The sequence below is a fragment of the Bos indicus genome, chromosome 4 (genome assembly GCF_029378745.1).
Source record: "Bos indicus isolate NIAB-ARS_2022 breed Sahiwal x Tharparkar chromosome 4, NIAB-ARS_B.indTharparkar_mat_pri_1.0, whole genome shotgun sequence".
Lineage (NCBI taxonomy): Eukaryota > Metazoa > Chordata > Mammalia > Artiodactyla > Bovidae > Bos > Bos indicus.
The window spans coordinates 71,300,290-71,315,160 of NC_091763.1; the positions used below are offsets into that span (position 1 = coordinate 71,300,290).

The window sequence follows — 14,871 nt, forward strand, 5'->3', positions numbered from 1 at the left end:
ATCAGAAGTTCACTGCATAACACTAACTGCTGACTTTCCCAATGCACGGCTAAGCCAAGATTTGCAGCTCAGTCATTATATATTAAATTGCAGCATTATTAGGGTCAAAATAAATCAGGAACTTACAGAAACTGTTATACTCTTATGTAACTCTGGTTTAAAGCACTTTATGGATTGAATTGAAATACTTTCAAAGCAAAGAGAGATTTGTGTTCAAAACATCTGAGAAGGTGATTTGTTTTGTAGAAGCATCAGGTGCTAATAAAGAAAACATTTTTAAACCTACTCCGTTAACTATTAATATTAGCAACCTAGATCCTGGGTGATTATCGCAAGGAGGAAGGAATTGAATATAAATGAGAAAGAGTCTGGCCACTTTAGCTGTCATTTTAAACCTATCGCTTTAAAGTTATGATCATCTCCAGTTAAAAATGTGATTTCTCACTCACTTATATTTCATAAGAAGCCAGTGGAAGTTGCCATGGCAAGTGTTTTCCTGAGTTTTCATATTGAAACTTATCACTCAATTAAAAAAAATGTTCTGTAGAATGTTCTTCTTTTCTACTTTCCAATCTTAGAAACAAGTGAATAGTCTAAGCAATTCACATCTAAAAAGTAATATCTCCCTTTGGTGTCACTTCAGGTACCTAAGCCTTTTTCTGGCCCAATAAGACTACATTCCTCCAATCCTAATTTGTCTACACTAGATTTTGGAGAAGAGAAAAATTATTCTGATGGCTCTGAAACCTCATCAGAGTTTTCTAAAATGCAAGAGGATCTGTGTCATATTGCCCATAAAGGTAAATGAGTTTTCTTTCTTTTTTGTGTTTCTTTCTTCCAATGTGTTTGATGAAAATACTATGTGCTTGTCTGAATGTGGGAAAGTCCTTGGAGAAGGGACTCTTAGTTGGTCCATTTTCTGCTCTATTAGGATTTCAGTTCAGTTCAGTTGCTCAGTCGTGTCCGACTCTTTGCGACCCCATGAATCGCAGCACGCCAGGCCTCCCTGTCCGTCACCAACTCCCGGAGTTCACCCAAACTCATGTCCATCGAGTCGGTGATGCCATCCAGCAATCTCATCCTCTGTCGTCCCCTTCTCCTCCTGCCCCCAATCCTTCCCAGCATCAGAGTCTTTTCCAATGAATCAACTCTTCACATCAGGTGGCCAAAGTATTGGAGTTTCAGCTTTAGCATCAGTCCTTCCAAAGAACACCCAGAACTGATCTCCTTTAGGATGGACTGGTTGGATCTCCTTGCAGTCCAAGGGACTCTCAAGAGTCTTCTCCAACACCACAGTTCAAAAGCGTCAATTCTTCGGCACTCAGCTTTCTTCACAGTCCAACTCTCGCATCCATACATGACCACTGGAAAAACCATAGCCTTGACTAGATGGACCTTTGTTGGCAAAGTAATGTCTCTGCTTTTGAATATGCTATCTAGGTTGGTCATAACTTTCCTTTCAAGGAGGATTTCAGGCAATCTAATTTTTATTTTTTGTTTATTCTATTGGTAATAGGGAGTGTATTGGCAAAAGTCTCTCTTTAACTTATAGGGAAGAAGGTGAGAGCCTTAGGAATACTTTAAAGGCTGAGCAATTTATATGAGAGTGATGAGAATGTAAATTGGTACTTTTCTGGAAGGCAATGTTACATCATGTTTCAACTTTAAAAAAAAACTATCTGTTCAGCAGTTCTACTTTCAAGAATTCATTCATAGGAGTTAACTTAAAAGTTATCCAACGACATGTGCTTCCATGGTGGCTCAGTGGTAAAGAATCCACCTGCCAATGCAGGAGACACAGATTTGATCCCTAGTCTGGGAAGATCTCATATGCTGCAGAGCACCTAAGCCCATGCACCACAACTATTGAGCCTGTGCTCTAGAGCCCTGGAACTGCAACTGTTGAGCCCACGTGCTGCAACAACTGAAGCCAGAGCGCCCTTGAGCCTGTGCTCTGCCACAAGAGAAGCCACTCCAGTGAGAAGCCTGTGCACTGCAATGAAGAGCAGCCCTTGCTCATCGCAAATACAGAAAAGCTCACATAGCAATGAAGACCCAGCACAGCCAAAAATAAAGAAATTAAATTAAATTAAAAAAAAAATTATCCAAAGATGTCCATTGTAGCATTGTTCATATCAAAAATTAGATTTTTCAATATCATTTGTTGTTTAGTCGCTAAGTTGTGTCCAACTTTTTTGTGATCCCATGGATGGTAGCCCACCAGGTTTCTCTGTCCATGGGATTTCTCGGACAAGCATACTAGAGCAGGTTGCCATTTCCTTCTTCAGGGGATCTTCTCTACCCAGGGATTGAACCCATGTCTCTTGCATGTGACAGATTCTTTACCACTGAGCCATCAGGGAAGCCCTTCCATATCATTAGGAAAATGCAAATCCAAACTATGATGAGACATTATTATGCACCGTTAGAATAGCTAAAATTAAAAAAAAGTACAGACAGCTGATGAGGATACAGAGAAACTGGATCTCTCATATATTGCTAGTGACAATGCAAGATGGTACAGCCATTCTGGAGAATAGTTTGGCAGTTTTCTATAAAACCAACATGCACTTCAAATACAACCCAATGTTCACATTCCTAGGAATTTATCCCAAAGAAATAAATGTAAACTTAAGTCCACTCAAAATCCTATACACAAATGTTCACAGCAGATGTATTAGCCAAAGACTGAAACAACCCAAATATCCTTCAGCAGACGAGTGGTTAAACAAAAGGTGATATATCCATACAACAGAACACTGTTCCTCACTACTAAGCAACAAAAAGGAGTTACCTGGATACAGGCCACTGTGGACGTGTTCTCAAGCACAACATGCTGACCCAAAATAGCCAATCTCAAAAGGTGTCCTAGTGTGTGCTTACACTTATTAACACTTTAGAAGTGATCCATGTTTAGAAATGGAAAAGTGACTGGTGGTTACAGGAGTCAGGAACAAGGAAGAGAAAAAGAGGGAAAGTATGATTATGAAGGCTGGTAGTAAGATCTATCCTGATTTTGGTGGCAAGTCCATGAATCTACACATACGATAAAATTGCACTGACTGGTACTTATACCCATATCCACAAGTGAGAGCCTTGTCAAACTTGCGAAATCAGAATCAGAGCTGCAGGCTATACCAACGTCCATTTTGTGGCTTAGATGTAGCGCCAACGTTATGTAAGATGTTACCACTGTGGGAAACTGGAGGTAGGGCACCCAGGGCTTCTCTGTACTGTTGTTGCAACTTCCTGTGAAATTTCAGAATAGAAAGTTTTTTTAAAAAAAAATTAGAAATAACCCAAATGCCTGACAGTAAAGAGATTAGATTTTTAAACTGCAGTGTAATCATATAATAGAATACTTAACAGCTACAATAATAATAATATCATCTACCTTATATCGAACACATAGTGTCTTGCCAGATGTTTGCTAATAAGAAATTAACATGCAATGTTTCTTGAATTCATACCACAGAGTAGGTATGATTGTAACCTCTTATCAGTGCACAGATAAGAAATCTGAGACTTAGAGAAGCCAAAGAACTTTGTGAGGGTTCTAGGGGAGAAAGTAGCCAAACAGACTTGAACCCTAACTTGCCTGACCCCAGAGTCTGTGCTTCTCACCTGCTATCTCACTGCTCTCGCAGATAGAGTTAGCCAGGGTTATTTTTATAGGTATTGGAAGATACACACAGTTCAGTTCAGTCACTCAGTTGTATCCGACTCTTTGTGACCCCATGGACTGCAGTAGCAAAAAATACAAGGCATGATCCTGTTTTGGGGGGAAAATATATTAATCTGATATATTTAGGCATATTAAAAAATCTGGAAGGATATATATACCAGTGTTTTAGTGATAGAGACTCATTTGAGTTCAGTCGCTCAGTCGTGTCCAACTCTTTGTGACCCCATGAATTGCAGCATGCCAAGCCTCCCTGTCCATCACCAACTCCTGGAGTTCACTCAAACTCACGTCCATTGAGTTGGTGATGTTCCATGTCCAGTTCTAACTGTTGCTTCCTGACCTGCATATAGGTTTCTCAAGAGGCAGGTCAGGTGGCCATCTCATCCTCTGTCATCCCCTTCTCCTCCTGCCCCCAATCCCTCCCAGCATTAGAGTCTTTTCCAATGAATCAACTCTTCACATCAGGTGGCCAAAGTATTGGAGTTTCAGCTTTAGAATCAGTCCTTCCAAAGGACACCCAGGACTGATCTCCTTTAGAATGGACTGGTTGGATCTCCTTGCAGTCCAAGGAACTCTCAAGAGTCTTCTCCAATACCACAGTTCAAAAGCATCAATTCCTCGGTGCTCAGCTTTCTTCACAGTCCAACTCTCACATCCATACATGACCACTGGAAAAACCACAGCCTTGACTAGACGGACCTTTGTTGGCAAAGTAATATCTTTGCTTTTCAATATGCTATCTAGGTTGGTCATAATTTTCCTTCCAAGGAGTAAGCTTCTTTTAATTTCATGGCTGCAATCACCATCTGCAATGATCTTGGAGCCCCAAAAAATAAAGTCTGACACTGTTTCCACTGTTTCCCCATCTATTTGCCATGAAGTGATGGGACCAGATGCCATGACCTTAGTTTTCTGAATGTTGAGTTTTAAGCCAACTTTTTCACTCTCCTCTTTCACTTTCATCAAGAGGCTTTTGAGTTCCTCTTCACTTTCTGCCATAAGGGTGCTGTCATCTGCATATCTGAGGTTATTGTTATTTCTCCCGGCAATCTTGATTCCAGCTTGTGCTTCTTCCAGCTCAGCGTTTCTCATCATGTACTCTGCATAGAAGTTAAATAAGCAGGGTGACAATATACAGCCTTGACGTACTCCTTTTCCTATTTGGAACCAGTCTGTTGTTCCATGTCCAGTTCTAACTGTTGCTTCCTGACCTGCATACAAATTTCTCAAGAGGCAGGTCAGGTGGTCTGGTATTCCCATCTCTTTCAGAATTTTCCACAGTTTATTGTGATCCACATAGTCAAAGTCTTTGGCTTAGTCTGTAAAGCAGAAATAGATGTTTTTCTGGAACTCTCTTGCTTTTTCGATGATCCAGCAGATGTTGGCAATTTGATCCCTCATTCCTCTGCCTTTTCTAAAACCAGCTTGAACATCTAGAAGTTCACAGTTAACGTATTGCTGAAGCCTGGCTTGGAGAATTTTGAGCATTACTTTACTAGCGTGTGCTGCTGCTGCTGCTGCTAAGTCGCTTCAGTCGTGTCCGACTCTGTGCGACCCCATAGACGACAATCCCACATAGACAGGGATAGGCTTCCCCGTCCCTGGGATTCTCCAGGCAAGAACACTGGAGTGGGTTGCCATTTCCTTCTCCAATGCATGAAAGTGAAAAAATAAAGTGAAATCGCTCAATCATGTCCGACTCCTAGCGACCCCATGGACTGCAGCCCACCAGGCCCCTCATCCATGGGATTTTCCAGGCAAGAGTACTGGAGTGGGGTGCCATTGCCTTCTCATGAGTGCAACTGTGCATCAGTTTGAGTATTCTTTGTATTATCTTCTTTCTGCTTTTTAAAAATTTTTTCATATATTATCATTTTTTAAAGGAGAAAATGAGTTAAAAATTGTTAAATGGGAGGACAGTGCTTGAAATAAGAGAAGACATTTCCTTTTTCCTCTTACTGCCCTGATTTTCCTTCCTTTATATCACTGATTCCTTTCCCTCTTTCCTTACCTTCTAAGTCTAAAATGTGTTGGTTATGAGGAAACCATTTCATGCTGTTTGCAAATTCCCACCCCAGACTCTTGTCCAAGCGACCATTAGAACTTTGTCCATATTTCGTGGTGCAGTTGTATGATTTATCTATAAAATGGGAAGAATTACCTGCCCCAACCCCTTTAAAGATCTTCATACACCCTACTGTGTGTTCTCTGGACCCCTTGTAATCAGATTGTTTCATTTTAGGTTGTGTGGGAGGGAATTTGTCTACACAATGCCATTACTTTTTACTAATATGACCTGTCCTTTTAAAAATGAGAAGATAATGTCTCCCTGCAGGAGAGAACTAGCTTAATTTTACCTACCTTGAAGAAACCGCTTCCTTAGCGGGACTGCTGTTGCTATACTGACTGGATACACTGGTCCCATCCTCCAGCCCGTGGGCCCGACCTCATGCAAGGTCATGGGCATCAGCCAGCTGCTCTGTCTTTCGGGCTTTGTGAAAACCAGCTGGCTGCAGGATTTGTGCTCTGAGAAAAGGCCCAGGAGCACCTATTCAACTTTAGCCTGAGCCCCATGGGCTTGCACATAGCAAATTCTACAAGCAGCCCAGCAAGTGTGGTTTCATTCCTGTGGTTTTAGTGTTCTTGCCCAGACTGGAAGATCTCAGGGAGTTGCATTTATACAGGTTGTAACTCAGAGACCTCACAAAATGAAGACAGTTCTCAGGTTCCCTCTGTGTCCTGTGACCTTGCTTGCTTTCTCACTTCCATTCATACTTTTGAAGCATCTTGACCTTTCTTCCTTTGTAAGCCTGGTTTTGTTACTGACAATTTTTATTGTACTTTTTTAACTGTATCACTAAACTATTGACTGTGATTTCAAAACAGCTGAACTCAAGGCAAGAATTCCACTGGTGTTGTAAATAGTCTGTATTACCTACTTTTTCTTCAACGTGTTAAATGCATCTGAATTCTCCCTGTTTCATAGAAGTTGGATCAGGTGGTAGAAAGTCAATATACACCCATCCTAAAAAGTGTTTGTAGTATATTGTAGACTATAAGTTTGATTTTATGGTGTGCCATTGGTTCATGTGTCTGGCTTTGTGTCTGTGTTCACACACACCCACAAACTAACCAGAGAACAACATATACTAAAATCTAAAAGTGTAAATAATTTGCCTTACAAATATTAGCTTGTGTGTGTGTATGTGTGTGTGCATGCACACTCAGTTGTGTCTGACTCTTTGTGATTCCATGGACTGTAGCCCACCAGGCTTTTCTGTCCTTGGAATTTTACATATACCAAAATGTAGTTCATGGAACACATTGCCCATAAAAACACTTTAAAAAACAAAATTCCATGGGTTAGAATGTTTGCAAAACATTGCTGACTATAATCTGCTGTGCATTTACACCAGAAACAGTAAATATTAAAGACCCTGAGAAGTCCTGCAGCAGGGAAATCTGTTAGCTTTGTTTAACTTAATGATTTAAGGATTTTCAATGTTATTATGGAAATTCTTCCTCCTCCCCAAACTGCTATCAGCTATTGCCAGTCTGGAGCTAAACTTCCTGAGAAACACATCAGCAAACAATGCAAATAGTAAGCCTCTTTGGAGCTAACCCTCTATACCAGCTAAGTCAGAAAACTTGCATTAGACTAAGCCACCTCTGTTCCTGACTAGCTGTGGGACTTACACCTCACTGATTAATCTCTCTGGATCTCAGTTGCCTCATCTGTTAAATGTCCTGAAATAGTCGTCCTGACTCTTTGGGCTCTCAAAAATTCTATAATTGTCTTCTGTGAATAATTGTTTTTCACTGAATGGAAATTATTCTTACTATTGCTTATTGTTACGATGATATTTTATGGAAAAATTGTTCTACTAGTAGCAGAAGCAGAAATGGTGAGCAGATTTAGGATGGGAAAGCATGAATTAGTATAGGACTCGGGTCAGGGTGCTCCAAACACAAGTAGGTAATCACATTCTGCCTTGGAAAGGAAAAAAAAAATGAAGTATTTAAAATACATCTCTTGCAGCCTGTGAAAGGTATTTGCAATGAGAGAAATCTTCATTTACAAATATAAAGGCTAAAGTAGAACAAAATTAAGCTCTGTTAGATTATTTGCTGTTATTTTGTTCCTGGATTCTTTTCCTGGGTTGAGTTTTCATTGAGAGGTCATTTGTTAACTGTTTTGAGCTTATGGAAGCATTGAATAAAAGCCAAATATGTCATAATGATGTCATTTTCAAAGATTAAAAGCTAAAAAATACATGAAGCCAGTTCACATATCAAGCATAATTTAGAATTTAGCATAAAAATCTGCCAAGCAACTGCAGTCATGTAGTTTATCAGTAAATAAATAATCAAATTACCTAATATAACTAAATGAAAGAACTGTTTGTGTAGAAGATGGACTCGGAAGTGTTTTAAAACTATGGATGTCCTGTGTAGTTTGAGAATTAAGAGAAACAAGATTACAGATGAGATCATCTTAGATATTTTAGATGTTAACATCTCCCACATGCTAGAGCATGCAGCCAAAAGAAAAACAAATAAGAATTCATCAAAATGTAGTTTTCATTAAAAAGAAAGAAAAAGAAGGAGTCCTACTGTAGGTTGGGTGCTATATAATAATGTGCTTTCTCATTTTCCTCAAAGCCCTTTTGAGATATGGGCATTATCCACACACACAGATGTGGAAACCAAGGATTTGTCCAAAATCTAAATAGCAACTAAGTGATAAGTGGTAGGATTTCAGTTCACCTTTCTTTCATTGCACAATATCTTTCCCTTGTACCACACTGCTTCTGTAGAGCTGTGTCCATGGTATTCTTAACTGTCTTCTTCAAGAGCATTTTCTTTTCTAGTGTAGAGAAACTGGAGCATATTAAATAGAGCACAGGCAGTTAGGAGTATAGGTGTCCTTTAGCACCACCTTTCACCATCCAAACATGCCAGCTCTGCTCTCACTGTCTAAGTCAATAAAAGAACGGCGTGGAAGCCCATGGAAATGGGAAAGATAGTGATCATATGGGGCTTCCCTGGTGGCTTGGAGGAGACCTGGGTTCACTCCCTGGGTTGGGAAGAACCCCTGGAGGAAGGCATGGCCACCCATTCCAGTATTCTTGCCTGGAGAATTCCATAGACAGAGGAACCTGGTGGGCTGCAGTCCATAGGGTTGCAGAGAGTCGGATGCGACTTGAACGACTAAGCATGCAACTGATCATACGATGCTTATGGTGCTCCGATCTGTCCAAAGCTCAGCCTATGTCCCACTCTCTTAGTACAGAGAGAGTGTTTGAGAAAATGGCTAAAGACAGTCTGGGAAATTCCTTTCGATATTCAGACGCTCCGTGAAAGAGGAAGTAGTTCTTTTCGCCAATGAGACACTGAGGTGAACATTAACTTAGAAAAAGGATGGACTTTCTTAACACAAGAAGAGTCTAAGAACAAAAGTGGATGGCTTTAGGGGACAGCAGATGCTCCAAGCATGAGCCCAAAGGCTATTTGGCAAGGTTTCTAGGTGAGAGGAGCTGGTCGTTCTATGCAGCAGGGGGCCTTAGTGATTCTTTGTAGCTCTGAGCATCTAAAACTTTCTATATGGCTTTGTTTATGATCAGATACCCATGGGTGTGATCCACTCATTAGATCTTTCTATTTTTTTTAACTTTTGATTTGTCTATAGTATCCTGTTAGAAATTAACACTTCTGCCACAGAAAATATTTCTGACCTCTGGGATCCTGTGTCTTTAGTAGTTAATGTAAATATGGTCTCCCATGATCAGCCTCTAACCATTGCTGTGTGTGTGCTGGATCATTAGACTGCTGTAAAGGACTATTTTATTGTCCTCTGAGTGGGTCTAAACAGTCATTTAAGAAATTTAGTGCCTGATTTGGTCCCCTGAGCCCCCTTTTCAGGTGGTTTAGAAAGCACTTAAGACTTTAAGTATAGTGACTGTGTGAGTTATTTTCTGCTTGTCTTATGCCCTCAACAGTCTTGTCAGCTGTACATTTTGAGCCAAAGTGTATATTCTGATTAAAAAATTTTAATAGTAATCTTCTATAAGTGAAAGTTGCTTGATTATGTCCGATTCTGCAACCCCATGGAGTGTAGCCCACCAGGCTCATCTGTCCATGGGATTCTGCAGGCAAGAATACTGGAGTGGGTAGCCATTCCCTTCTCCTGGGGATCTTCCCAACCCAGGGATTCAACCTGGGTCTCCTGCATTACAAGCAGATTCTTTACCATCTGAGCCATCAGGGAAGCCCTAATCTTCTAGCTTGGTTGAATACCTTGTTTTATGCCGGCCACCTGAAAGCCAGAGGAATTGATTTGTTAAAGTGATAACCAGCTGGGTGCCACGTCTATGCAATAAACATGACGGTGAAAAAAAATTTTTGTACTTATGTGAATTGACAGATATTAACTAGCCTTATTCTATTGATCATTTAGAAATGTATACAAATATTGAATCATTATGTTGTATACCGAAACCAGTATAATGTTTTATGAAAAGAATTATAATAATAAACTAAGGAAACTTACCAAGAAATAACAGTGAAGAGATGTTTCCCCAAGGACCCACTCAGATGGTCGTGGGGATCCTGTGGGGTTGCCAGGGATGGGATGCGCATCTAATAGAACCTGAAGTGCAGTTTGTGAGTTAGCTGCTGGGCTGGTTGCTCACCAGCTAAGAGCTTCCCCTACTCCTAATGCTCAACAGATTCTAGTTAGTCTCTCATTCATAGAACTTATATACCCTGTGTGCATTTATTTATAAATGATGTCCCAGCAAGAGACTCAGATATCTAAAAACTGCTGCCCGTATTTCAAAAGACTGCAGTTATCATCACTTTCATCCTTGTATGTTTCTTTTATTACCATCACTATTATTATTTCAGTATCATTTATTATGTATTATATGTGATGCTTTAGGTTAAGTGCTTTAGCTTACTTAATCCCCACAATGATCTTATGAAGTAAATGCAATTATTGTCCCTATTTACAAGGGAGGAAACTGGGGTCCAGGTGCAGCGTATCCTTGTCTGAAGTCTTACAGTGAATAAGTGTTGGATCTGGGAAGAACCCAGTGCTGCCGCTGGAGCCCACACTATTGCTGGCTCTATTGTGCTGGCCATTATTTTGCTCAATGGTGTTGTTTAAATCAAAGAGCTAAACTTGTTCCATAGACACTATTAGAAAAATCGATACCTATTGACCCCATCTTTGGTCACCAGAAGCATCATATATTAATAATGTGTTTGCATTTAAATAAATTGCTTATTTGTCCTGTGATTTTGTGAAGAAGCTCTGAGTCTGGGTAAATACCACAACCTCAGATAAGTTCAGGGATGGCCTACTGAAAGAGGTTCAGTTGTCTGCATGGCTGTGGAGTGAAGGGAGCAAGTCAGTCATGCATGTTTAATTTCTGTGATACTGAATTGGCCACTCCTAAGTAGCAGTGCCTCTAAAAATGCAGCCGCCAGGGAATTTAGTAGTATGCCAGGCCATTAGAGAAGAAGTATGTATCAGCCTCTTCCCTCTTCCTGCCTTTCTAAAACAATATAGAATAAAGGAGATTGGAAAGATAATATTCAAATGTGATTTCCATGATCAATAATTCAGATGACAGTTGCGTTATTCCTTGGAGGTAACTTGGAGATCAGTCCTGGGTGTTCATTGGAAGGACTGATGCTGAAGCTGAAACTACAATACTTTGGCCACCTCATGCAAAGAGTTGACTCACTGGAAAAGACCCTGATGCTGGAAGGGATTGGGGGCAGGAGGAGAAGGGGACGACAGAGGATGAGATGGCTGGAGGGCATTACCGACTCAATGGACATGAGTTTGAGTTAACTCCGAGAGTTGGTGATGGACAGAGAGGCCTGGCGTCCTGTGATTCATGGCGTCGCGAAGAGTCGGACACAACTTAGCAACAGAACTGAACTGAACTTGTACATTATTTAATCAAAACTTGGTGTATTTTTTACTGTACCTGAAAACAGTTTTAAAAACTTTAGTTCAGGCATCTGAGTGCCAAATAACACTGAGCTCTCACTGGACCTAAATGCTCACTCAAGTGAACCAAGTGCTGAATGCCAGGTTGAGAGGCAGGGAATTCCTGGGTCAGGCAGGTGAAAAGACTAATAAGGAAAAGGGTAGTTAACACCTTTTGGGAAATAATTTCAAACTTACAGGCAAGGTGCAAGAATAATTAAAAAACTTGGGTATCTTTACCCAAGTTCTCCATTTTTAATATTGTGCCACATTTATCTGTTTCTACACACACGCACACACACACAAACATACACACACATACATACACATGCAGATATGTGTGCATTTGTTTATTTTTTTGATCCATGTGAAAATAGGATCCATACATCGTCTTTTTTTAAATTAATTAATTAATTAATTTTTTTTCGTCATCTTTTTTTTTAATGCATTTATACTATCATGTATATTTCCTAAGAATAAGGATATTCTGTTCCTTAACCACAGTTTAGTTATGAAACTCAGGAAATTTAGCATCAAAATAGTACTTTTACCTATTCTGCCTTTCATATTCAAATGTCAATTATAGCAATATCCCTTTCCCCTTCAGTACAGAATCTAGTCTGTAGTCATAGATTGCATTTAACTATCATACCTCTTTAGTCTTCTTTAATTGGGAACAGGTTCTGAGTTTTTCTTTTCTTTGATGAAATGACGCTTTTGAAGAATACAGGCCAATTTTAAAAAATATAATGGTCCTCATTCTAGGGTTGTCTGATGTTTCATCATGATCAGATTCAGATGGCCCATCCTTGGGCTGGTGTTCAACAAAATTAACACTGTGTCTTTTTCAGGGTATCACACAAAGTCCCAAGGTACACAAAGTCTATCTGATTCCCACTAGTGATTACTTTTGGACAACAAATTAAAGTGCTGTCTCGTTTCTCCTCTGCCTTGTTACCATTTTCCTTCTGACATCCCAATAAGTTGTGTTTGCAGACGTTTCCAGTCATTAGGAATACAAACAAAACTAAATGTTGATAATTGAAACGTATAGTCCTTTCAACTGTCAAAATATATTGGTAACAGGTCATAACGGAATTTCTGTGGATAGGGACTTTGGAATTGACAAATGTGTGTAATTTTCAAAATTTTAATAGATCTTATTTTCTAGAGTAGTTTCAGGTTCACAGCAAACTGAGCAAGAAGTTTGGTGTTCCCATACCCACTCCCCCACACACACATACACAACCTTGTCCACTATCAACATCCCACCAGAGCGGTCCATTTCTTGAGCATCAGTAAACCTACAGTGAAACATCATTATCACCATAAGCCCATGGTTTACATTAGGGTTCACTTTTGGCGTTGTACATTTCAGATGTATTTTTTAAAGCCACAATAGGGTACATTTGCTGAACGGGAAATATTCATGACTGTTACTTTTCTAAATTCTTTTATAAGAATTCTCTGTTTCTTGTTTATAATTATGCCTCTTCCTTTATTCTTTTTTATAATGATTATATCTTTATAGTCTACTTCACTTTAAGGTCAGCTTTTAATACCATATCAACGGAGAGAGAGAAACTGAAGCAACTGATGGAGCAAGATGTTTCTGCCTCCCCCTCTGCCCAGGTCCTTGGTCTGAAGCATGCTCTGTCATCCGTAAGTTACACCTCTGTGTCACAGCAAAGCCTGACAGTGTGTCTGGGCTCATGAACTTTTTATGTTTTCCATCGCCATGGTTGTGTTGAAAATTCATGAGAAAACCAAACACATTATCCAAATTATATTCTAACCTTTCATCAGCTTATTCTGCTTATTCTAAACACCAAAGCTGAGCCTACTCCAAATCTTAGTAGCAAATATTTCATTGAGCATTAGATACTCTGTTTGGTTTCCTCCTATTTATCTTGAGTTTTCTGTTTTTGTAAAGCTTTTGTTACGTGTTTGTCTTACTGACATTTGTTTGTTAATGCTTACGAAGTCTGATGGTTTGCAGATTTCCATATCTAAGATTTCACAAGCTTTGACTGATTTTCCAAATTGATAGATACAGGCAGCAGAGTGAAATTTTGAATTCACACTCTTCTCTACAGCCCAGGGTTAATCCTGTTTACCTGTTTACAGCCTATCTCTTTCAAAGACAGGCAAGTGATTTGATTTGATAGTACAAACATTTAGCTCCCACCTGCTCCCCACCGTGGGCACAAAGAGATGAGTCATAAGGAGTGTCAGGCAGTCATTGTGCCTGCTTAATAAACAGAAAAATCACTGCCAAGCCTCAAATGTTTTCCAGTGAGCCAGCCTGTCATTCACGCTCTCTCCTTTTTTCCCCATTGATTGCAGTTTTATTCCTCAGAACTGGGCTGCTTTGAAGTGCAGTGTCCTGGTATTCTATTTTGAATAGCTGACAATATCTGATTGTTCACTCAAAATCTTTCAAAAGCTGGAGAACTTTTCAAAGAACATACTTACTTGCTCCTATGCTTTACTTCTGTGTAGAATCCTTACTATGAAAAGAGAGAGTGTGTGCATACACAATTACCTTCTGAAGTGATACTGAACTTTCTATGTAGGGTCAGGTAGGGGAGATGAATTTTAGGGTCTTGTTTTCAGAAGCTAACTCAAGCAATGAGAGAACTAGAAAATACCCACTTATGCTTTCTACTCATCATGTTACCGAGAGAAGTAAAGTGATGCTTTTGGTATAATGTTAATTGTTAATGCATTAACATTGGTACGTACTGTCATTGTAAGGTACTTAAAGGTGTATTCACTCAGTTGAACATTCCCAGTATGTTATCTTGGAAAGAAATAGAAAATAACATGGATTTACTCCATGTTTAGAGTCTTAATGTTGTCAGCTAAGAGGTAGAAACACCCCCTTTTGGATTGTACTGGACAGTCAGTCACACACAATCTGCTACTTTGGTTTGAGAGAAGCAGTGTGGTTCTTTACTTTTTTTTTAAGTTTATTTTTTAGTGGTAAAAAGCACTTCTTTATTCATTTGTGTCATTTCTTTGTGGCCCAGCCACCCAATGGAATATTATTCATCAATAAAAAGAAATGAGCTCTCAAGCCATGCAAGATATGAGTGAATCATAAATGGATATTGCTCACTGGAATAAGCCAGCCTGAAAAGACTATGTACTGATCCATTCATATGATATTCTGGAAAAGCAA

At 39.6% G+C, this 14,871-nt stretch overlaps 1 protein-coding gene across 7 annotated transcripts in view; it reads left to right on the forward strand.

Moving 5' to 3' along the window:
* OSBPL3 (oxysterol binding protein like 3) overlaps positions 1 to 14,871 on the forward strand; it is a 199,281-nt gene that overhangs the window by 126,839 nt on the left and 57,571 nt on the right. For all 7 annotated transcript variants that reach the window (XM_070787925.1, XM_070787926.1, XM_070787927.1 and 4 more), the window contains 2 exons: positions 644 to 800; positions 13,219 to 13,349. In XM_070787925.1, coding sequence (XP_070644026.1) covers positions 644 to 800; positions 13,219 to 13,349 — 288 coding nt within the window. The remainder of the gene's footprint in view (positions 1 to 643; positions 801 to 13,218; positions 13,350 to 14,871) is intronic.